This window comes from Dermacentor albipictus, chromosome 2 (genome assembly GCF_038994185.2).
Source record: "Dermacentor albipictus isolate Rhodes 1998 colony chromosome 2, USDA_Dalb.pri_finalv2, whole genome shotgun sequence".
In the NCBI taxonomy this organism is placed as follows: Eukaryota; Metazoa; Arthropoda; class Arachnida; order Ixodida; family Ixodidae; genus Dermacentor; species Dermacentor albipictus.
The window spans coordinates 140,863,882-140,888,611 of NC_091822.1; the positions used below are offsets into that span (position 1 = coordinate 140,863,882).

Here is a 24,730-nt window from a genome sequence, read left to right on the forward strand (position 1 = left end):
GGTTTTATTGTTAGACGTATATCTTGGTTCCTGACCCCACCGCTATCACTTCTGGACCATTGTTTGTTCGTAGCGAGACGTGGTGTCTTGCCGACCATTGGTTCGTGGCGCTTATCTGATTGATCTCGTGCGTCTATTGTTTATCGTATTTCGGCAAAGTGATCTGCTCAAGATGGCCTTGCGGGATTACAGGGTTTATTCATTTATTTATTTATTTATTTATTTATTTATTTATTTATTTATTTATTTGTATATTTACAAATACTGCTGGCTCTATTTCGAGACATAGCAGGATTTTGTTGCACACTGGGACATATTTTTCTTCCTGCTCCGGGGCGTTACTTGTTGCGGGCTCCTGATACGCTGCGTATTACACTCCACGTACTGGTGATATCACTGGTTCGGGGCACATCCTTTGTGTTCAAGGCGTGACTCTTTCGTTTAATTTTTGCTTTTGTACATAACGCTTGCAAGTTCTACCTAAATCAGTGAATAAATGAATGAATGAATCAATAAATAAATCGATTGATCAAATTGCTTGTCTGCCTCGCTCGTATTATGTTTGGCCGAAGCTATACACCAGAACACCGTGAATTCAAAGGGCGCCGCCATATTGATGAGCGCCGGTCGCGCCATCTATCCCAAGCGCCGCGAAGTAGCAGGCCTGGGCTGCCACGCCGGGAGATGCGACCCGGCGCGAAAGCGAAACTTGGGCTTTTTAGCTGGGCGGAAGGCGTGTTTCACGTTTTTTCTAACCTGTCATTTTCGCTGTCTGGATTCAATCAAACTTCAAGACCTCGTGAAAGTCCACAATGGACACACTGAGTGCTGTGCAGACTGCAGAAGCGAATACATCGGGTTGGTACGCTATTACGTTTGTACAAACCGCGCGCTATATGCTAAAACACCTGTGAGCTTTTTGGCACGTAACCTGTGAAGGAATTTACAGCACTGTGTTGGTGCCATATATTATTAAAGCACGCAGAACACTGTCATCTGCACTTTCAGTTTGGTCTTGTTTGTAATGGTCTCTACTGGGTTGGCCGCGCTTGGCAACCAACTGGCGAGGTCGTTTGACTGCCTGGTTAGCAGACGCCTGCCCTTCACCACCTGCACACTGAAAACAAAATATATGTTATAGTAAGAAGGGCTGTAGTTCTTTCCCATGCCATCACTTTTGCGAAGATATAAAGTCCTCTCAAAATGAAATAGAAAATACACCAGGCCAATTGTATCGTGCAACCACTTAAGAGTACAACATTCAGAACAAAAGCCTACAGCACTCGAACAAGCAGCATATGATGCTAAACCTGCACTCATTGGAAAATGAGGTACTACAGTAGTTATAATGTTCAACTACATGTGCAGTCAAAGCCCGTATAACAGGGCGAGCATGACAGATGCAGGTGTTGTACAGTTGCACAAACCATGACAGGGCACGTAAAATTACCATCCCTACTTAAAGCTGCATCATCAGGACCCCTTTGGTACAAGACAACAACCGCACCTGCATTCCAAGAAATTAGCCCCACCAACTGCAGCTACCTGGTACCAGACCTGTTTCGCTTGTGCGAGGCCATCGGATTGTTGGCGCTCCCTTAGAAAAGAAAACAGTAGAAAAAACTAGTGAGAACGATCAAAATTTTGTTACAAAATACAAGAATAATTAAGCACCTTATTTTCCTCGCCATATGAACGGAAATATTTTGCGCTTTGCCCCGCATAACAGCCCGCACGCAGTTTAGAGCTCAGGAGGCTCAAATGAATTCGTTACGAATGACACCTGCAACACCAGCTCGTAAAGGTAGGTGCGCTGCAAGAACACCTTCGGCGACGAGTAGTCGTCGTTTACGTTTTTGTGGACGCATGCTACGTGACGAGCAGACTTCGGTTTACTTTCATTAATAACGCTCACCAGCAAGGCCTACAACTTGTCGTTCACGCTTAATGGTCATTCCGTGCACCAGCTGCAAGTATCGCTAACCGCAAACTCAACTGTTCCGCTTAACCGTCGGGAGCTCTGCCTGAATGAAAACACGAAAAGGCTTGCCTTTTTGTTATAGCCAAGGCGAAGCACCGGCGCGGGATTCTGCTCTGTAGGCTTGTTGCCCAAAAAGTGCTCGGAGCAAACCTGCGTATTACGTTTGTAGGGCCCAAAGTTGAACGTGACACCAAAATATACACAGATCGAATACTCACTCGTGCATTTTCACTGGGTTGGTAGTTCTTCCTATTCACTGCAGCTATCCACCGGTGGCGCAGCTTGGCATTCTTCGTTGCGGATGGAAATCGGCGCAGGCTGAAAACACCGCACCGGCACGATTCCCTACGTGTCTTGTGCTCTTCGCAAACAGCGCTAAGCAACCTGCTCCTTTTCCGCTGGTTGTTTTGGCATCCAAACACGACGCAATGATGCCCAGATGACTTCTTCTACTTTGGATCCGTGTGAACGGGCACATTTCTGCACTTTGGAGCCCTAGAGCTGGCGCTTGCCATGTCTACTGGTCGCCGGCGAACACACTTTGGCAGCCCAGTACAAAATAGCGCCGGTCGACCGGGCAACCCGGGTGCGAGAGTATGCGTTCGGTTAGTCTGGGTGCGAGACTAGCGTGTTCTGGTCTATAGCAATTTTAGAGGTGGCTTTCGCATACATGTGGGACGTGTTAGGGCATTGAAGTCTCTCTCAAATACGATCTTTGAAGGCGCCTGTCGCGTTGCCTAAATAGTATCGAACGGGCTGCACCACTTTGTGCTTTACCCCGCCCGCCTCTCCGCAACTCGCTTTATGTGCAGACGCGTTAAGGGACAGCTGCATGTAGCCAGTGGCGTAGCAACAGGGGGGGGGGGGGGGGGGGGGGCCGTGGGCCCCGGGTGCAAGGGGCCAGTGAGGGGGGGGGGGGTTCATATACGTCTGAAGACACCCCTCTTTCCGCCGGCTACACCCGGGGAGGGGGGTTGACAGAAGACGTATGGGCCCCGGGTGCCAGACGACCTAGCTACGCCACTGCATGTAGCGTACACTTCCGACGCATTTTCGGCTTTTCTTCGTACGGCGTCGGTGGGTGCGTGCGTTTCGCGCCGAGCGATATGCAGTCCATGAAGTGGTCGTCCTTAAGCGAAAAAAAAAAAAAAGGCGTACAGCACGTGCCTATGCGGAATGCGGAGAGGTAATCGCGCAGCGTAAGGTGGACTCGCCGACTCCCGGCGTGAAGTCGAAAAAGCGTCGGAAGTGCGCGCCATGCGGTTTGCCCCGTTAGTCGGTCGCACGACTTCGAACTTAAAGACGTCTCGCCGGGTGCAGGCGCTCGGAACTGGTTGCTCCTCTCATTAGCTGTTCCAAGCAGCGATGCGCGGACCGACTCCGCTCGTTTCCTCCGGCGAAGGCGCAGAGGCCGAGACGGCGCTCCTGCGCTATTCGCGGTGACGCACTCGACAACCCCTTTCTGACCCGTGCTCACTTCGTATAACTGGCTTTGCCCTCATCCTGTTGGCACTTTCGCTACGTGTAATGCCTTTCGCTACGTGTAATCCCCCCCCCCCTCTCCCTCCATGCGCGCGCACGGCTCGTCGAGCAGACATGAAAGATTCTTGGCTCCCTGCCCGGGTTGCCGAGAGCCGCGGAGATATCGCCGCTTTGCCAACCGGCATCGTCTTAGCTGTTTCGAAAGCGGCGTTTCTTTCTTTTTCTTCTTTCCACGTTTTAACGCCTCTCGCTGGATTTCCTCTCTTCAGCTGAATCAGAGCGCCTGGTACTTTTGTGCGAGTTTTGTTATGCCGAGTGTCTGCGGCCTGCCCAACGGATGCAGATCCTGTCCATTCGCCTGCTGGGCTTTTCAGTCTCCACCTGAAGCGCTGTCATGGAGGCGCGCGTGCTGCGTGTTAAGGCGGGCCTGGTTCTGTTGTCTGCTATCGTTATCACAGCATTTGCAAAAGAGAGCCTGTGTAGGTAGGGTTCTTACGCTGCTACATATACGAGCCTTGAGAAAACTTGGCGACGACGGCTGTTCATGCGTCACGCGTGGAGGTAGCGCACAAACTATAAAGCCTGATTTGTTGTCGTAGCACCCATTCCAAAGTAGAGGATCCAAACCTGCCCAATGCTTTGGAGTTTTTGAAGGCAAGGATCGCGCATTGTCTTTTCTTTTAGGACAGTAAGCAGCATTAAGATTCGATTGTTTCTGAAATCTAATCACGGATCTCAAGGCTCGAAAGTAAACGCAGCACAAGAATTATTTATTATGTAAGTATTTTTATTACTTTGGCACCAGCCACCGCTTGTACGTGGTATCCAAATCAGTCAATACATATGACGTTGATAGTTGCGTGCGCGACATTTAGGCGCATGGCTGTAGTTGCCCTAAAAGCACGGGGCCCCACCCCCATTCTTCTTTTCAGAAAGAGCCTAGAGGAAGAAACAGCATAGTGTCGTTCTGAAAGAGGCTCAGGCACACTAATGCGTCCAATTAAACGCGTTGTTCAGCGTTGTGCGATATACTGCTTATCTTCTTGAAGCCTCAAGATTGCTGTCCTGATTGCTCATATCTCTGCTCGTCGTGGAAGCTTGATTGGCATCGAAGATATCCAAACCACTTCATGAGAATGTGCGATTGCTGTTTCTACCGATAGCTTTAGGTTGAGTTTGCTAATGACTATGGGGGCGTGATTTAAACCGTATGACCTGTCATAGCGCTCGATTCTGCTTCCCGAAAGAGATGCTCTGAACGAAGCGGTGGGCTTTCTTAATGTGGCATGCGCTACGAGACTTTGCGTGCTTACAGCGTACTTACAGCGTACTGAATAATTAGGAAGGGATAGTTTACGTGAAAGATTGGTGAATCTCTACTTGACAACAGAACGACAATTACGAATCTGATCGACCGTATTTCATTTTCAACATTGCTTCTACTCCCCCTCGTCATTTCTTTTCTGACCGCGGCATTAGTTTGCCTCGGCGTTGTAGTCGCACAGAGCCTCGCACATATCCCTACTAGCGTACGTGCCACGCTTTGCAGCTCTTCTTCCGCAATCCGATCACACGCTTCTTCCTTTTAAATCTCATTCCCCGAACGGAAAATGTCGGCGATGCATTATTCATATCGCCGCGTCTTTCTCCCGTCGCGTTTCGTCTTTTCGAAGGAAGGAAAAGTGAGGAACAATAAACGTCCGCAACGTTTGTGTAACGTAGTTTTCTCCATCGAGGTTATACCCTTGCTCCACGCCGTGCAGGCGAGATCCACGCCAAGTGAGGAAACGCTTTTACACAACGTCAGCGGCGGAGACGACGACGGTGCTTTTGCCTCCCGTGCAACTGCGCAAGCCACCGATTGGACTTAAGAGCGGTGGTTCTCGATTAATACCCCTGTGCACACGGGCGCCCGCAAACTCTTTTTAATTCTGTCGGCTTTATCTCGAGGGAGATGCACCCGGTGTCACCCGGTCGCACTTCCGCTAAGGGAGTTTAATGGAGCTTTTGGTCAAGCGAGATCGGCGATCCTCATCTGTGGCTGAAGGTAGTACTTTCGTGCCTATGTTTCTTGTTGGAAAACTGCTAATTCCCCTTCTCCTTCCGGTAATTTAATTATTGTTTGCATTAAAATGAATGTGCGTGCATTTAGAGCGTTTCTATTGGGTTAAATAAATGTTCAGGTACAATTCAGCGACAGTTGTGCTGGCTGCTGCACAATACTCTCGACCTAAGCCGCTTGGCGTCGTGTTTTTCTCGTCTTTCAGGACGTTTGTACGAACCCGACTGTCAGGCTGGTATATGCCTGACGAGTTATGTACACGCTAGTCGTTCAGATTGAACGAGCGTCGAGTCTGGCTGAGCCAGCCAGCCCGACTAGTTTGTAGCGTGCATGTAAACGCGAACGGGTCCGGCCCGCCAGCGCCGAGTCTTGCGCGGGAACACTGGGACGTTTCCACTTATGCACCGGCAGCGAGGATAGTATCAGGACAAGGCCAAGACAACCTCAGTGCAACGTGATCGTATGCCCATAAGACACACGGAATAGAGCTGTTGCAAGCGACAGCGGGAACCAGAAGTCCAGTTCGAACACGCTGTTATCTCGGCTCGACGCTGTGTGTCGTCGTTGTCCAGACACGTCCATGTCAACGCGGTCGCGTCGGACTCTGCCATACCGATATCTGGCTCGACCCGCTCGCGTCGGGTTCATGTAAACGTGGCCTTTGTTTTGCTCGTCGTGCAGTGGTCGGTGTGCACCGTCACTCATGGCTGACACCGGCACAGTAGACAAAAGGAGACCTCAGCAGGTCACCGTGGACGAAACGTTGCGTTTTGGTATAGTTTGCAGCAGTTCGGGTAGCAGGTGCAGAGCCAACTCGCCACGCCGCAAAGGAAAACACAGATCAAACATAGATCGCAGTGCGTTAATTATAATAGCGACGAGCGTAATTAGAAGTTACATTCTTGTACAAAAACCAAACACCGCTGAATGCGTCTCTGGTGGCTTCTTTAAAAAAGCTCCTCATTGGCCGTGTGACACGACCACAACTTCCTCGAGGTTGAACTCCCTTAGGAAGTCTCGCGCTCCCTTATCCTAAAGGAGTTCGTGGGTAGTGGGTGCTTGTGGGACGCAGCTCTAATTAAAAGGCGTCGCTCGCTGTTTATTTGCTCGTTCGCGTGTCTGTTTGCGGCGCGCGTGCTCATGGTGCTTTGTATGGCGGGGAGCGTCCGCAATATGTTTGCACCCTGAACCCCCGTCCTCTTCTTCAGTTCTTTTCCCTTTGTTCTGAGCGCATTCTCTCTAGTACTCTGGTCAGATCCATGCCGGTCGATGTGGCACTTGCGTGCGTCTCTTCTCGTCTTCTGAACTCCTTTCTTTCCCTCTCCGATTCCTCTGTGACTCTCCCTCCCCATCTCCTCGTATCCTGTCTCGGCATCGTAGATCGAGCCGGTTCGTTCTCCGGGGGAAGAAGGTTGCCGCTAGCTTCTTTTTCTTTACTCCCCCCCCCCCCCCCTCTCTTTGTGCGCGAGCAGTCACGGAGGCGTGTCGGCGCGCGCGCGCGCGCGGTAATTGCTGCCTTCTTTGCTCGACCACGAGGCTGCGTCTCTTTCGTTTAGTATTTTTTTTGTTTTTGTTTTTTGCTGTTCCTGCGTTGCGAGAAAGGAAAGCAAGCGCTGGGGCCACGACTGTTTTGGAGCACTCTCCACGGTCCTTATGTGCCCTCCTGCCCTCTTCATACTCGCGGTCGCCGCGAGAGCAACAGCTGTCAGTGAGCGACGCGATGGGATTAAGTACGCACCGCCGTATGGTGCGCGCATGTGTGTGCGTGTGTGTGTGTCTCGTGATTAGGACGGATGACGACGATTCGCGAGGCGCGAGTGGGGGTCACTTCGCGGTCCTGACCCTTCGCTAAAGGAGCGAGGTAAAAGCGGGAGGGGTGCTTAATGCGAGACGTATCCACTCCGTTAGTCGCGGAGGGGAGGGGATTTGTGTCCTTTCCTTGGGTTCCTGCAACAGAATGAATGTGGAGAGGCCGCGTCTGGGTGGTAGTGCGCATTTGTAGGCGGGAGACTCGCTTTCGGGTGGAAGGTGGGAACGCTTATCGGTGGCGCCACCGCGGACCGTTTCACCTAGGGCCCTCTTGTTACGGCGCAAATGTCCGGCAGGCTGGAATAATCCATCGTCTCTTTAGCTGGACGAGATGATGGCATATTAATTATCTTACCATTGCAGCTGGCACGCTGCGCTTGCGTTAAACGCAGCAGCGAGAAGAATGTGTTCGTACGACAGCCTATGATTTAAAGCTAGGCTGCTGCCAGAAAACGAGGAATGGCTCGGCTGCTTAGCACGGCGTCCCTCACCGCCGGCTGTGCAAGTTCTGGCCGTAACGTAAGCCTTGCGTTATGCGCAGCTTGGAATCTAAGTGAAGAGAGGCGGTTAATTAGATGCTATAAATGTGCGCATTTCATTCCTTTCTATTTGGCGTAAAGCAACTTGACGTGCGCGCACGAGCTTTCGCGCACCCATGCCACACAATGTTATACATGTGTACAAATGTCTAGACGGCGCTGGCACGATAGAAATATACGTTTATCAAACGTATATCTAGATGTCACTGGCATGATAGAGATATACGTTTATCAAACGTGTAGATGTACTGATCATACAATATGTGTAATAATATATTAATATATAAATATATTAAACGCATAGATATGCAACATTGAGGACCAGATGGTCACAACCAACGACAGATCATCAAGCATGCGTCGTTCAATTCATTGTTATGAATACCATGTCAAACAAAATTTAATTATTGTGGCCTTATGGTTAGAGCATAGGGCTGCTGTGCTGGGAGACCGAGGTTCGATGCCAGCATCGACCGCATTAGGATTCTGTTTTCCTTTCTTCTTCTACTTTTTTTTAAAGGTGCGCGGTATTCCACAATGCAGCAGGCAGCACCCAGCATCCACGGTCAGTAAAGTCCGTGAGGATTCGCGAAGAAAACTTCGCTTTAAACGGCGACAAGGAGACGATACATTTCTCTCGTTTCTCGCATCTTTGAGTTACAACTTAATCTTCGTGTTTCACGCTGCTTTCTTTCTTTCTTTTTCTTTCTTTCTTTCTTTCTTTCTTTCTTTCTTTCTTTCTTTCTTTCTTTCTTTCTTTCTTTCTTTCTTTAATGCAATTTGACTGCGCTAAGACAAGGGACCGGCGAGGCGCAGCCTGCTTAATAAGTACGAGCACTGGCATATCCACCGACACCGCTCAATTTGTTTGTTTCATTGCGTTCGCTGGCTAATATGCTACAGCCAGGCGCCGCGCTGCGTGTGCAAACGAGCAACGTACTCGCGCGCGTGCTCAGATAATATCGCCGCAGATAACAACACCACTCTGCGCAGGTTATACGACGCTATATACATAAGCTGAAGAGCCCGTAATCTCCCCCCCCCCCGCGTCGTTCCCCCTCTGCCCTCCCCGCTTTTATTGCAAGCAGTGACGTAAGAGAAGAAAAAAGAAACGATGTAACATCTGTCTACACCTTCTCGACACTTTACTGCGACTCACCGTAATCGCGACCGTGTCGAAGGGCGCCATGCGCGCGGTTCCCGACGCTTCCCTGTGTATATACACTTATAGCCGCCGGCGAGAGTTTGAATGCTCACATAGTGCAACCGCGTTTCTCTCGACGTGCAACGGTCCAAAAAAAAGTACGCGCACGCACGCCAGTCGCTCTCGGGCCCCTGGGGCGTCTTTAGGCTCACGCGGAGCGCATTCATTAATTAATTAGTAGCTGGCGAAGGGGGAGGCTTCGACGACGCAGCTGCAGCCTCATCGGCCGCTTGCGCCGCCTGTATATTGTCCCCGGCGCTGCCGGCGGGCGGGCGGGCGGGTGGGCGTACTCGTTCGCGTGTCGAGAGTGTTCGTGCACGTTTGTTTGTTTTGTTTGTTTGCTTTTGTTGTCAAATAGGCTCTCGCTTTGTGTTGTTTCGCTAGAGCTCGCGTGTGCTCATCGCACCCACGCGCGGCGCGTGTGGTAATGTACACGCATTGTCTGCCGGGCCTGTTTAGAGCGCACCCCGGGTATTAATGCTTTGTTTTTTACTGCCTCCAGTGGCAGCGCGTCTGTCGGGCCTTTTAGGCCTACGTGCGTTTGGCCGTTCGTCTAAGGCAGACCTCTGCCCCTTCGTTCGGTCGATCATTCGGGCTTTATTAGTATTTGTTTCTTTATCTTTGTCGACACTTGACGTTATTGCTTCACCTGCAGCGCTGCAACGCTTGGGGCGATTTTTTTATTCGCTCTCGTCCGCGCTTTGTTTTACTGCGCGCCCGTGTATGAGGCGGTGTCTACACTATAAAAGCGCGAGCGATGTTGAGGGCCAGCTCGTAAAACACGCGCACGCTCTGCTTCCGTGCGAAGCCACTGTGCGTTTTTCTATCGTCTCGAGCGTCTAGTCGTTGAGGCGTTCGGTTATCGAGAGTCGGGTTGGGAGGTACGCGACGGGTTGCAGAACGTATAGGCGTGCTGAGAACGGAGCGGGGCGCAACACCCCCCCCCCACGTCCCCCCCCCCACGTCCCCTTCCCTCCCCGCCATTGTTTCCCGGCCGACGTTCAACGTGTTGACGTGACGAGATTAATCGTCGCCTCGCGCCGATCCAGCGATTTCAGAGGCGCGAACGTAACGCAATGCCGAACGGCTAGGAGGTAAAGCAGGGAAAACAGCTTGTTATGGCGCCCGCCGGGATGGAAATATATTTCCGGTTGCCTAGCGTCTCTTTGTTAGAGCTGCCGGAGGTTTCCTGAACGATTGGTGTATAGACATCTTCACCTGAAGGCTACATACGCCGCGTGCTACATTGCGAATACAAAGCTTTGCTAGGTAACATCGCCAGATAAAGTATACGCAATATTGACGTTATATGATATGAAACCTATGAAGATTGTGAAGTGTTGGACGTCGCTTTGTCAAAAAGAATTTCGAACCTAATTCCGAACGACACATACTCAACCACTCTTCTACCACCAAAGTTGCTCATACCTTGTCTTTCATTCTTTACAATGTTATCCCTCAGAATATTTAATATTTAGAGCGACAGCCCACAAACAAATGTACTGAAAAAAAAAACCTACAGCGCGTAAAAGGCCGCGTTTCTACCAGAAAGCTTGCCCTCGTGCATAGCGTTCGCCGCCAGCGTTTCCCGGTAAACGTTGCGGTTACATGAGCTGCAGTTGCCGGGAAGCATGAAAAGCAGTAAGGGGTCTTTGAACGCTATTGCGTTACACTCTTAAAGGCCATGCTTAAACGTCCTCCAATTTTTGTTTTGTTGCATAGGTGCTCTCGTCGTTAAAAAAAAAAGTTAAATAAAAGAAAGAAAGAAAGAAAAAGACGGAGCGCACGCTGTCGATTAGGTCGCCGCCGACGTTTTACACAAAGAAGGCCGGAAGAGTGCGGTTGGTTATTGCAGCAATAGCTGTGTCGTTCGAGGTTCAATTGTGCATCACAAGATGGCGCCACCAACGCGACCGCTCGCGCAAGCGTATCCGGTAACCCGCTAATCCGTAAACTGAAGTACTTTTACGGACGAGCTGAAGCTTGCTAGTGTGCGTGTGTGCGTGGATTAATGGTTCTTACTTGTTTTGCGCAGAGTACGATCAAGAGCCGGGAACCGGAGACGCGACCGTCGTCTCCGGAGCTCCTGCTCAACTCCAAGATCAACTGCAACGACAAGCACCCGCCGGCCTCCTCACCCACGCCTCCGAGGACCAAGACCAAGCCTGCCAGGACGAGCCTAAACAAGGCGAGCGTCATTAGTCATTCATTAGTTTCCGGCAGGGAATGCTAGAGGGAACTCTGGCGCTAGTGTCCACGGGAACAGTCGCAGGTATAGCGGCTCAGCCAGCAAGAGAATTAGTACATGGATTTGGCCAAACTTTGACCTTCTAACTCTAAGCGGCTTTGCGGCCTTGCGAATCGAACATTTCGGCGTTGCCTTTCAACAACTCGCGTTATAAATGTAACAACTTGCAGTGTTTTGTGCACAATACGCATAGACCATTTTCATACGTTTAGATGAATACGGCTGCTTGGAAATTAGGGATGTAGAGTGTAATAAACAAAACCAAGAGAACTGCGGAAGCCACATGCACGAAGTGGAGATTAGAGAAGGCTATCTATTGCGCACCATGCATGGTGCATTATTACCCGTCTTATCAGAACAACCGCAGCGCCAGTTTTCCCACTAGTAATTTTAGTGCGAAACTTTATGATTTGTGCAGTTCGGACGAAATCGCCCGCGCGCGTGAACCAAACGGCGCTTTCCATGGGCCTAAGATCTTTTGGTCGACGCTTGTTGCCTGCCTGCATGCTGCTTTCACAATGTTGTCTGAAAGGCCATTGATCGTGGCGTGTTTCATCCGTAGTTGGTTTCGCTCAGTCTAGTCTTGGCTTCGTCCTTAGCACTGATTGTATTGAAATGTTGGAGAATATCGGAACGAACTCGGTTGAAGTTCATTGAAAGGTCGTTTATGAACTCGGTATAATGTCGGTAGAAGTTCCGTAAAGGGCAAGTGACACGGCAGTCCTTCGGTTACAGTGACGTTTGCGCTAACTCGGGGAAGGATCCACGCATTGCCATTTTGATCGCGTATTAATACTTGGGAGTAAAATAACCGAGTGGTATTATTTGAGCACATTTTATGCCTGTGATCTTTCGACGTGCTGCATATGGTTTCGCTCGAGAGGCAACGAAAAGTGGATTTGTATATGACATTTTAGTGGCATGTATGTTCGTTGGGCTTAAGATCTCGCCCTTGGTGGTATTCATACCGTGCGAATTCAGGGCATGTTGACAGATAACCGGCGTGAAGGTTGTTTCTTCTTATTCTTGGCGCTCCTTCTGGATCAAAGGTGCTTCACCGGCGAGCGTGCGGCTATGTAATGCCATCCTCGCTTCGTCGTCTTTTCTACGCCAAAAGAGCTGGCGACGAAATTACGAATATATAATCGAGAGCACCTATGTATCGCTTTTTCGAGACCCAAAGCTGTCAAGCGAAACGAGTTCTGGAATCCCAAACTGCAGTGGGTCCTCGGCCATGTGTTACGGCTCTAAACGGAAGGATCAATCGTAGTATGCTTTCCGCGAAACGACCACTTCACCAGCGCCCGCCTGGATGACGACGGGGCCAGGCGCTGGCTATGGACGCTGTTGCGTACTCCAGGGTAGCGTACCGTACTGCTGCCGAGAAGTAGCGGCGCCTGCCTAACGAAGCTCGACCGACGTTACTTATTGGGTAGCGTGGCGTTGTCGGCGGGCTGCAGGCATCCGGCAGACCATGGCGACCAAGCAAGGGCGAGACGATTTGCTAGTGCGAAACTTGCACGGTTTATTCAAAGGTAGATGAAAGAAAATAAGAAAAGCATGAAGTATATCAAAGTACATTTCGGAGCCCCTTAAATAGGCTCTCTACAAGTGTGGGCGGGATCTTGCTTCCGTCGATGTCACGTTACAGGCACGGAGAGAGGGCCCCTCCTCCTCTGGCATTACCGAGCAAGGAAAGGAAAAGTCGCGCCTCATTTCGACGAAGCCTGGTAGAAGGTCGGGTGGTAGAAGGCCCTTTGTGCGCAAGGTGCGTGACGTTAACCATCGCAGGAGAAGTCGAGCCTCATTTCGACGAATCCTGGTAAAAGGTCGGGTGAAATTCCTGTCGCCACGTGGTGTCAGACGCCAAACAAAGAAGTTCCCTTCGAAGTGACAACAACCGCGGCATTGTGTGGAAGCAGTTGCGGCTGTCAAGACGATATTCGTGAAATCGCTACAAGCTGGTCGTTGCGGAGAGCCCGCTAATTTCTGCAAATAGTTAACGCAACGACTTTTGCGGGAACAGCGTCGACCCCTGTTTCACGTGCCTCTTCATTGTATCGTACGTAGGCAGGCTCGAAGGCTTGACACCAGAGGCGTAGTGCGGCGGTGTGCTTTACACCATGGGTGGGGCTTTGCAAGCAGTGCTACAATTCCAATTGGCCTCGAGAAATACATCGAATTCCCTCGTCGAGCGAAACAATGAAACCAACTTCTTAAAAGCAGAGCTTGAGTGTTGTGTAGGGTGCTCACATTCCTTGTGAATCTAAAATGTAAATTTATACCTATAACTTGTACACAAACTTTCTCATCGTTCGGACGTCGCTCGGGACTTCTCTCTCATTCGCCCGGCACCTGGCACGGGCACCAGTCATGGAACCTTTGTGGCTGCTCGGAACCCCAACTTCACTACAGCCTGTCGTAAGGCGCATGACAAGATCTGTTGTTGCGTCTGCCGCTCGACTGTTTCTTTCCCCGCTTCACAGACGTTATCAGTCTGGTGCGCTTCTTTTATGGCCTACGGCTGAAATTACGGCAACGTTAATTGTTCGGTGAAGCAATCCGGCTGTAGAAAGGTATCATAACCGTCGACTGTCTTATGTTAATAAGGCCTTATGTGTCCCCCTTTTAGCGGCAGGATGCGCAAGTGGTCACGTTGGTATAGCGAGACTACAGTTGCATCAACTGGAGAGTTTGCACGAGTTGAAAAGCTTCGCTGCGTCCGTAGTTGTTGTGAATAGTCTCATGTAGTAATCCAATTTCCAGTAGCAAGCCACCACCATGCAGTGCAATTACGTAGAAAGATGATTATCAGGCAGCAGTCCGCTGTTTTTACATTCGTGATTCAAAAAACTGCAGTTGAGGACCTTTTACTTTAAACTTTCAGAGTAAGAAGTTTCTGACAGGATGTCTAAAACATTGGCCCTTTGAGAAATAAATGTGAATACAAAACGAGAATTGGAACGAGGCGGCTATAGTGAAACTCTTTGGCCAGAATAAACTGCTAATGTAGTTTATGTCGTATAGCGTATACAGTTGTGTTACGTGTAAAAAGAAGAATGCAGAAAACAGCTGTCGGGTGCCCCCTTACTCCTCCCGCTATTGGCGCCTGTTTTCAGTCGCGATAAATGTATCATTAGGAGAGCCGGCGGCAAGCACAAAGTACTGCAAACACCGGTCGCCTTAGTGTACTCTCCATAAGCACGATAGCTACAGAGCGATCACTTATCGCACTCGTTCGCCGTCCTTGCTCCGCCACCATTAGCATTCGGAAGTCATCGGGGCGATCAATTCTCCGGCGGCTCGCCCCAATAGCCCGTTCCTCTGGTGCAGCCCCCAGTCGATGTTAGTAATCTTCGCAGGCGTTGACGCGTTCAATGCTAGCCGCTCGCGCTGATTCTGCGTCGGCCCGTAACGTTAGTTTCGCGTGCGTAATTGCATTCTTCTGCGCCGGCACGACCGGCTGAGCAACGCTTGTACGCCGTGCGGTTATATGCGTTCCCCAGGAGCGGTTGTGCGTCTCCCCGACCGCTGAGCGGCCGAGGCCTCGGGCTCATCTTAACGACGTGCTCGGGAAAAAGAACACACATTAAGCTTCCTAATGTGGAGAAGGGGTGCGCAACAACCACCCTTTGCAGTGCTCCCCCCCCTTCCCTCCCTCCATCCCACTCCGTTTGAAGAACTGCACGGAAACGGACCTAAGCAAACATTTCCCCGTTGGAGCAGTAGGGGTGAGCACCGAATCTGTGCCCGCCTCGCGTGCAAGCTCCTCTCCTTTCCTCCTCTTTTTTTTTCCGCCGCTCGTGCTTGCTGAAGTTGGGCAGCGAGGGCGAGCCCTCATTAGAAACTCCTCCGGCAAAGGTACCGGCACCAGCTGCTGTCCGGAGAGAGAATTAGCGGCGATTCGGGCGCTTGCGTTGAGTGCCTTTGCGGGATCCTCGGCGCGGTTCGCGTTCTTCGCGCGAGAGCCGCTCCCTCCGGCGGGAGTAGGGGCCACTAAGAGCGCGAACCCGCTGTTCGGGAGCTGAGCTGGGCTACAGCTGAGCGGCGCTGGCGCCTCGCGTTCTCGTGCGGTTGTGGGGGAAATGCAGCGAGAACGAGACCCCAGCGAGATATTGAAGGGGAGAGAAAAGGGAAAAGAAGAGAGGAGCATCGGACAGACGGGTGATAGCGTTGTTTCTGCCTGCGGAGTCCATCTCGGGGGAAGAGCGCGGGGCGCGCGCGAGGAGGTTGTGGATGGCTGGGATGGGGCCTTGTTTCGGGACAAGATTCGTGGGGGAAAACTCGAGGGGGAGCCAGAGGGATGCGTGTCAGATCGATGCTGCCGGCTTTGTCCGGAGGAATCTGCCCCATCTGCCGGCCGAGCCGGCAAGCTCGTTGTCCTCGATCGACGCTGCGTGTAAGAGAGCGGCCTTCTGTCGCCCTCTTCAGCTAGCGCGTGCGTGCGTGCGCCAGTATTGTCTCAATGTCTCCACGCCCACACGACCCCTTTTGTTCGGCTGGCGCGTAACCGAAACAGCTCCGGCCTCTCGTCCTCGCTCGCTCGGCCGGCTGCCTTTCGCTGGTGCGATTATAGCGCCTCTTGCTTTGCCGTTCGTTCCGCCATTGTTATCCCTCTCGAGCCTGGTGGTTTGTTGCGTATGGTTGCTGGGTGTCGTTATTTCACGCGTAAGCTAGCTGCGATCTCTGGTGTGCAAGACAGCAAAAAATAAACGAAAACCGAGAGAAGCCGGCCGCCAGCCCGAGGAGGCGCGCCGGGAAGGGAGCGGTGGGGGGGGGGGGGGGGGGGGGGCTTTCTGCTTCCCGCGGCCTGTTGCTGCTTGCTGCTGCTACTGCGGTTCGTCTTTCTCGTCGGCGTCTGTCGGCGGTGTGGAAACAAGCTTCTTCCTGGATTGCATTGGGTTTGTTGTTTACGTATGCAGGGCGCGCGCGCGCCGCTGAGAACGCCGCACGTACACCTCACCTTTCCAAACTTTTCTTAAGTGCTCTCGCCCGAGCGCTCGTACTCAGTTGTTCCTTCCTGGCTGCGGTTTTGTTTCCCTTGCCTGTGGAGCTCTTCCGATTTATTTTTTTTTTCGTTCAGTGTTTCTGGTTTGCCGGGGCCTTATTACATAGTGGTCGGTGCACCTTATCGCTGCCTGCGATTTAGTTCGTGCGCCGAGGTGATGGAGCAGCCCAGCTGCAGGAGCGAATCGATGCAAAGCACGGCACTAAAGAGGAACGGATAGTCGGTTGCGTGTGTGAAGGCAATTAGCTCTTCCTTTTCTTCCTCTTCACCCGTATACCCCTCCGTCGTCTTCCGATGGAAAGCGTTGATTAACGTTCCTGTCCGCGGCGCTCTTCGCGGCCGGAGCACTGCTTTTTTTATGGAGCGCACGCTCGATCAGCGGTGACTCTGATGGATGCCCCCCACTTTTCCTTTGATCCGAGCTGCAGTCGATTGAAACGTGGCGCCGTTCTTCGTCCTTCCGAGCGTCAGGGGCTTTGCCGACACCGCTTGCTTCGCGCATGCTAAATATATGAAGACGTTTTCCTTTGTCAACGCGTTTTTTTTTTTTTCCTGAGCCACGGCACGTACAACGTCTTGCAGTGACGAAGGGGGTGCATTTCTTTCACATCCTCGACGGAGATGTAAGACATCGTCCCATGGCGATTGACGCGTGTTCGTTTATCTTGTCGCTTTAACGGCTATATTAATGAACAGAGCCTGCGACTATTTCCACCGTCCGAAGACGAAGCAGTGGCTTCCGCCTTGTGAGTAGGAATAACCCTGTATTCGCGCTAGCCGCTGTATACTTTCGAATCCGTTATATTGAAAGCAGTGTGAAAGGTCGTTGTACCTAATAATGCAAAGAATATGCTACGAGTGCGTATTACTGCTGCAGTGTGGCATTATTATATTGACGCTGCTCTTGGTCTGTTACTTGCTTCTCCGGACTTTGAGCAGGAATATTTGTTCGTTTTGTTTTTAGTAAGTTTGACTGCATGAGTTTGACTTGCGTGTTCGTGCTTAGCGCTTTCTCGAGGAGGAAAGGGAAAAAAATCAGTTTGCACCGAGGGTGTGTATTCTGCGTAGCGAAACCCGTATTCTGACGATACAGCCCCCCAGCCCCATTCATCTCACTGGTCCGGCGCTTAGGGCACTCTCAGTCTGTTCCGCCAGCTTCCGCCGTGGCCCGGAAGCGCCGTGCTTCCTTCCGTCTCGATGGCGTAGGCAGGCAGGCCGACCGGCAGGCGTGGAAAACCGGGCGGTGTCGCGGCGCCGGTTTATTTTGCGAGCCTCTGTATACGCTTCCCCGTCTCGCTTCCGTTCTCGGCGGCGACGTTCTTCGCGCTCCTCGTCGACGCGTCTAGGAATTCGCGGCAGCCTCGTGCCTGCGCGGCTGCGGCGGCGGCTCTGTTGTGCGGCGCGCCGTTGCCTCCTTTTTCACCGTCACCGCAGACGCCGCACGTGCTAGTCGACGTCGCAGCTATTGCCTGCGCACATCCCTCCCCATCTCTCCCTTCTGCCCCCTCCCTCTCCCCCTGTCGTTCTCGCCTGCAGGCGCCGGCTAATTTGGTCCCTGGAACCGTTAAACGGGCGGCCTGGCACTCGTCAGCGTTACGTCCGCAGGAGCTTCCCCCATGCGAGCCGCGTAGAAGCGCCGCGCTTTTGTACTGGGCGTCAAGTGTAGTGCGTTCAGCGCGATGGAGCAGCAGCGACAAAATGTCGCGCGTCAGATGCTTCTCAGTGGCGCGTTCTTTGACATGGCGTTTACTGCCCCGTCGAGTGTGTCATCTTTTCGGCTGTCCACCGCATCTCCCTTGCAATAGAGACACCCGAGGTCGTCACAGAGCAGCACGCGTGCGAGATACGGGGTTTAAGCATGTCGCGTGCGTACAGTCGGCCGCAGAAGCTTACGGGACACCCGTTCTGGACAAGTGTGAATTTCTGCGCTCTTACGCCGAAATTCGGCTTTTCCTGACAAATACTGTGTCCCGCAAACATTTGTGGCCGACTGCATACGTATGATTATTCATGCAATACTGGTACATTACGAGGGGGCTGTTCTAGACATTGTCAAATTTCGCCTTATTGTCGAGTTCGCCATCTCGTCAACTCTGATTGGTGAAGAGCGCAGCTGATTGGCCCAAATTACCGCCATTACCAAATTTGAAAGTATGGCGAAAATCGATGATCACCTGAATAGTACCCCGGAGACTTACAGACGTGAGCAGATGCCCCGATAGCGCCGTCTTGTGATTTGAAGCCTAATTGAGGAGCTTGCGCACACGCACGCACGCAAACGCAGGCATGCGAAGACTGAGCCACTAGTGCAGTGACTATGCGTTCTAGTTAGCTGTTGAGTTTACGCATCGCCGGCAGAGAGAGAGAGAGATAGAGAGAGAGAGAGAGAGAGAGAGGCAAATGAAATACAGCGAGGTTAACTAGAGATTATCTCCGGTTTACTACCCTGTCCCAGGGGAGGGGCAAAGCGATGCGGTAGGTGAGAGAGAGAAAAAGAACGAGAAAAAAAAAAAAAACGCGCGCGCGCGCGTGTGTGTTCTGTGTATAAACGGTTACAGAACTCTTTCTGGGGGCACTGTCACGTGAGGGCGTTCCTATAGTGTTACACAGTATCACCGTCACATCCTACGTCACACAGTGTACAGTCACAATTTCTCACGAAGTTCCGTGTCTTTTAAATAACGTAGCGGCGCCTTCATAGCGGCTCGCGCTGATGTTCGCGTCGGCCAGTTTCCAAGGATGTTGTTTTCCGTCATTGGGCGCTTGTCCAGTTGGTCTAGGGTGACTGAGACGGCTACTCTTTGCGGGTTGAACCGAGGACACTCACAAAGTTGGTGCGCGATTATTTAGTCGCACCCGCAGAAGTCACATAATGGGCTGTTGGACATTCCGATAAGAAAGGAGTACGCATTTGAAAATGGTACTCCAAGCTATAGACGAACTAGAAGGGTGAAATTACGTCGTGGAAGGTCGGGCGGAATACCGAGCTGTAAATTAGGGTCTAGGGTATGAAGGCATGCACTTCTGTATTCGGATGAATTCTATTGAGCGATTGTTAGGTCACGCGCAAGTGCGGAAACTTTTTTCCTTGTGTCGCCTCTCGAAAGAGGAATGGCAACGCAGTTGACGCCGTCATGAACAGATCAGGCAACTGCGTCGGCTCGATCATTACCACGTATGCCACAGTGACTGGACAACCACTGATATATCATGTCCTTCGTCAACTATGGGATGGTGGACTTCTCTGATCTCTGCGACGAGCTGCTCATGCGATCCATAGCCCAGTGCTGGGAGTACACTCTGTAGGACTGCCTTGGAATCACAGAAGATTGACCGTGCATCGGGTGGTTCCTCCTGGATGGAATGAAGAGCCGCACGCAGGGCTACCGGTTCAGCAGCTGCCCTTGATGATACATGTGACGTTTTCAGCTGTATTTTAACGGAACTGGTTGGTATCACCACAGCGGTAGCTGAACTTGCAGGTGTGACTGAGCCATCGATGTAAACGTGTACGCGGCCACTCTGTACCTCATATAAAAGTCCTAATGTGGTCTGCTTCAGGGCAAACGACGGCATGTTAGCTTTCTTCGTGATTCCTTGGAGGGTGAGACATATTTCAGGTTTAGGCAGGTAGCATAAAGATGAGGATGGTCTTGCTGCAGGCATGTAGTTAGATGGCAACGAGGTACGATTGGCAGCAATTATACGACTGAAAGTTGTGTGTGGCCGTTCTGCAGGTAAATCGGCAAGCTGGCGAGAAGGTAGTCGGGCAACATGCCGAATATACGCCCTGAGTGCGTCGGTTGCTAAGCACATTGGTAGCGGGTGATCTCGAGCCGCGGCAATCGTTGCCGATGTAGACGCACACCTAGCAAGACCGAGACACATCCTTAGGGCTTGAGCTTGTAGTCCCTGGAGTACACACAGGTTTGCTTTGCAGATATGTTACCAAGCACAGGGAGGCTGTATCTTGCGAAACCTAGGAAGAAGGCGTTATAAAGCTGTAGCATTGACTTCACCGGTGTGTCCCATGACTTTCCGCCGAGAAATTTGAGGAGATGTATTATTGTCACTAACCTGTTCTTTAGATATGAAACGTGCGGGCTCCATGATTGGTCGCAGTCGATAATTACCCCTAAAAAGCGGTGTTTCCGTGCGTTTGCAATTGCCTGCCAATTCTTCAAAGTGAATGTAACAAAGCAGCATTTCTCAGAAGACAGCTCTAAGTTCGTTTTTTCGCAAGTGATGGTAACGTATCTGCCTCTTGTAGCCTTGCTCGCCCGCAGAATTATCATTAGTTTACAGTGGCTGTTTTTGTTTCCTCCAATGCGAACGTTGACCAACGCAACCCTATGATACCAGTCCCTGCCTTCTCGCTTTTTTGCTGCTTCAGCCGCGTGACAAAATGTAGTGCATGTGATGACTTTGGGGTGGAAAGCAGTTGCGTGATTCTAATTTGAAGGGGAATTGGGCTTTTGTAAATGTCTAAGTGCTTGTATGTTTCTTGAAAGGAAATTGCGACCTTCACTGGTATCAAATAAAAGCTACTGCGATGTTACAGAATCATTTAAATTAAGCGGAGTGAGGGGCTTGACTTTCTGTTAGGAAACTCGAATCGGCGGCCTACAAGCGCCGGTGCAAAAGAAAACTTGGGTCGGGTGGGGCGTGTGCAAACATTCAAACCTCCTTAGGCCTGTGTCGGGTGGGACAGCTTATCTGGAAGGCTTGTTAAACGTGAGGCGCTACGCGCCACGTTCTCTTAGCGGACCTAAATGGCGAGTTGTAACGGGATATCGGAATAAATAATCTTGCGAGAGCTCGCCGACTGGGAGTGCGCGTATACTGCAGTGTTTTTCGCAGCACAGCCTTGCTAATGAATGACTGATGTATATAGCGTTGAAAGGTGGAAGCAACGAGCGAATTCCTCGTACAATCGGTTTTGCATCGCCGTCGCAATTCCCGGAGGAGAGCGCATTCATGACGCGAGGTGGTCCGAGAGAGCCATGCGTAAGTGGGAGGAAAACTGCACCGCCAGTTGCGTAAGCGCGTGTGGGAAACGTGCTTAACGTCCCCGGAACGGGCTCCAAGTTCATTATCTCGGAATGGGGCTTGTTTTACTGTCTTCTGTAGTTCACTCGTTTGTTTTCTCTCCCTTCGTTTCTTTGTTGTCTGCTTACCTTCCTCCGGTAATTCGCGCTTCACGCCCCGTTTCCGCCTTGCGATGTTCTCACTAGCCCCGCTGCGAGTCTCACGCAGAAGGAGCGTTCACTTTAATGACGCTGCGAGTGATTACAACAAACGGGAGCGCGCAGGCGTTTCGCGGAACGGTATGCGTAATGTTCGAGGTGGTTCCTTCGCGTGCTCTTTAGAGTTGGTTGGTCACTTTCTTTCGGAGGGGTGTTTGTTTTTCGGAACGCAATTATGCGGTTCCTACGAAGCTGTTTCGTTTACACGGCCAGAAAATCGTGTTCCTTCTATACGCGTGGGCCGGTGCACGCGAGTGGGTTTTATTTTATTACGCCGTTTTATTCCTTAGCATATTTCGAGGCTGAGTAGAAGGGCTGCCCAAACGTTCCTCGAGTTGCACGTTTTAATGGGACGGATTGCGCGGTGCACTTGAATACTTTGTGCAGTACTGCAACAATTTCTGTTGTAACAACTTCTCTCGTTCGCCCTCCGTCTTCGTTCACCCATGGGCTTCCCGTTCTTGTCCTCCTGTAGCGTGCTATGTGTCAGTCTGGCCGACGCTTCCCCTGTTTACCACAGCGAAGTCTCTCTGTGCACTGCTAAAAGGAAGCAGTCGCAGAATGTAGCATTTCAGAAATAACTAAAATTACTCTTTTGTAAGCACACAGCGAATGCAGAGGGTGACTTGGAACGAAATTCCACTGAGAGGTATGTTTGTCAGTGGGGGTATCTTGAATTAATTATGGTACTACTACTGCTAGCAGCAAGAAGAAAAAGGCTACTTACGAGATTCGTGACATTTTAATGTTATGGGTTATGGTTAGGGCTTTAGTTTAGTATGATGGGCTAACTACCGTGGCTTCCGAGCCAGACGGCCGTGAGCACGCATTCATGGCCTCACGTAGCTCGCCAACACATGGGATGAGAACCATGTGAAGAATGGACAATCTATAAATACGGTGTGCCAACTAACGTTAACCAGGCTGGCAGACGAAAAAAATAAATAAAATGAATAAGTACACTGTGGATAGCGTAGTTCATTAATTACATCTTGCACCGTGCTTTTAAATATATTTTTTCTTCGACCACCTTCGTTAACTTTAGCTGGGACGCGCGGTAAATGTGTTCATGTCTTTCTCGTGTTCTATACAAATTATTGACACTTCTTTCCTTTTCCCGCCCTTTTGTTATAACCAGGTTAATGCTCGCATTTAAGAGTACGACATTCCTTGTGTTACATCAAGACAGACGCACACGGTGGAGAAAACGCAAGGTTTCCCAGCGCCGTCTGACAGCGGTGCCTCTCAACTCCAAGATTTCAACTCCAACCACAGCGCCGCTGCTGTCGCTTCGATGTTTCGGTTTCGCAACGCGCCCGCCCCGTTTGCACCGTCGTGCACGGAGTGGCGCCAGCGTCGCATCTGCGAGATCCCGTCCGGTGGCGGCGCATCGCGGTCGATCGGCGAACCACGCGCTGTCGCGCCGGGTTCTCGTTCCGAGCCAGGGCGCAGCAGCTCGCGGCTGGGCCGTCTTGCAGAGGACGCGGCGCGCCTTCCCCGGACTAGGCCTTTTCCACACCCGCATTCGTCGCAGTCGTCCTCTTCGTGGCGAAGCCGTCCTCCTTCGTGGTGTCTTCTCTGCAGTGTTCTCTCCGTATACGGATTACCACTGCGGAGCGCGTTACGTGCGGCGGTCGCTGCTGCAACTTCGTGTGACGTGCGTGGGTTCGTGTGATCACCGCGTATACGAGCCTCTGTGCCCTCTCTGGAGCGTTTGTTTCGGGAGAGGGCGCCGAACCAGTGCGTGCGTGAGGGTGTGTGCTTCCCGCCGAGACGTGAGGGGCCATCATCCTTCCCTCCCCCCTTCTCGCTGCGAAGATAAAAAGAAAGAAAGAAGAGGGAGACGATGCGGATGTAGGAATTGGGCGGCGAGCCAGCCAGCCCTTGTGGATTATTGATCACGCCCGGCGCTGCCGCGCTCGTCGGTGGCCGCCAACGGGTGAGTTGTGCGGGCCGCCGCCGCAGCCACTGCTGCTGCTGCTGCTGCTGCTGCTTCTTCCTCGGGCGAGGGGCGATCCGTGTCGGCTCGCGCGATGGATGGGTTTGGGAAAGAGCCACTGGGCCGCGTGTTTCTTGCCTGCCCCGCTGGGGCTCGATTATCGAGCAGGCTGAGACCGCTATGACCGTTTCTCGCGGTCGTCCTGGTTAAACGAGCCGGAATGCGCTGAAAAGCGTTGATTGAAGTGCGAACACGCGGAAGAGTAACGCATTCACACGTCACGATAGAAACTAGATCGAACGGTTGCGGCGGAGCCGCTTTTCTAGCGCTGCGTAATAGTCGCAAAATTCATCGCAAGTCGAGTTTTGACGTGGTCTTTTGCGATTGTGCGGATTGTACACCTTGTGAGGTAACGGATGCAAGAATGTTTCCTGGAAGCGGTTTCTCTTAAGAGTGGGTGCACCCTTGAAGGCTGTTTACACATAAGACTCAGTCGAGTACTAGCAGCTGTTTTCACCGAAGGATACTCGAACTTTCCTGAAGTGGCATAAATGCTAAGCTCTTGATATGATTGTGTGACTGCGCTCAGACTTCGCATTAAGTAACCTCATGCGCTGCCAGGGAGTTCACCGCTTCACCGTAACCGTTATGCAAAGGTTCTTTCGAACCTTCGGGTTCCTGTCCTGCTAGGGCTGCTAACCGCCGCGCTTAGTGTGTCCACATGCATCACTATGAAAACCAAACCCGTCACACCGAACGCTAGCATTACTGCGCTTATGTATTCGTGATTGCTTTATCGAGGCTTATCGTCTTAAAATTATTGAAGCTTTCCAAAAGGCAATTGATTATGGAGTTTTACGTGCCAATACCACGATCTGATTATGAGGCACGCCGTAGTGGCGGACTTCAGAAACTTTGACTACCTGGGGTCCTTTAAAGTGCGCCTAAATCTAACTGCACGGGTGTTTTCGCCTTTCGCCCCATCGAAATGTGGCCGCCATGGCCGGGATTTGATCGTGAGGCTTATAGCGCGTTAAAAAGACAAGGACGAAAGTGAGACGTGACACACACAGGCGCTAACTTTGACGTGGTCTTTTGTGATTGTCCGGATTGTACACATTGTCAGGTAACGGATGCAAGAATGTTTCCGACGAGGTCGCGGATTTGATCCCGCGACCTCGTGCTCAGCAGTCTTTCCAAAAGGCAGCTCTC

At 51.5% G+C, this 24,730-nt stretch overlaps 1 protein-coding gene across 4 annotated transcripts in view; it reads left to right on the top strand.

Moving 5' to 3' along the window:
* The window catches only part of LOC139056115 (autism susceptibility gene 2 protein-like), a 444,462-nt gene that overhangs the window by 187,979 nt on the left and 231,753 nt on the right, over window positions 1–24,730 (top strand). For 3 of the 4 annotated variants that reach the window (XM_070534006.1, XM_070534008.1, XM_070534007.1), the window contains exon 2: window positions 11,113–11,265. In XM_070534006.1, the coding sequence (XP_070390107.1) occupies window positions 11,113–11,265 (153 nt within the window). Of the gene's footprint in view, window positions 1–11,112; window positions 11,266–22,984; window positions 23,519–24,730 lie in introns of those variants that run through there. The other variant, XM_070534010.1, reaches the window with a different exon arrangement.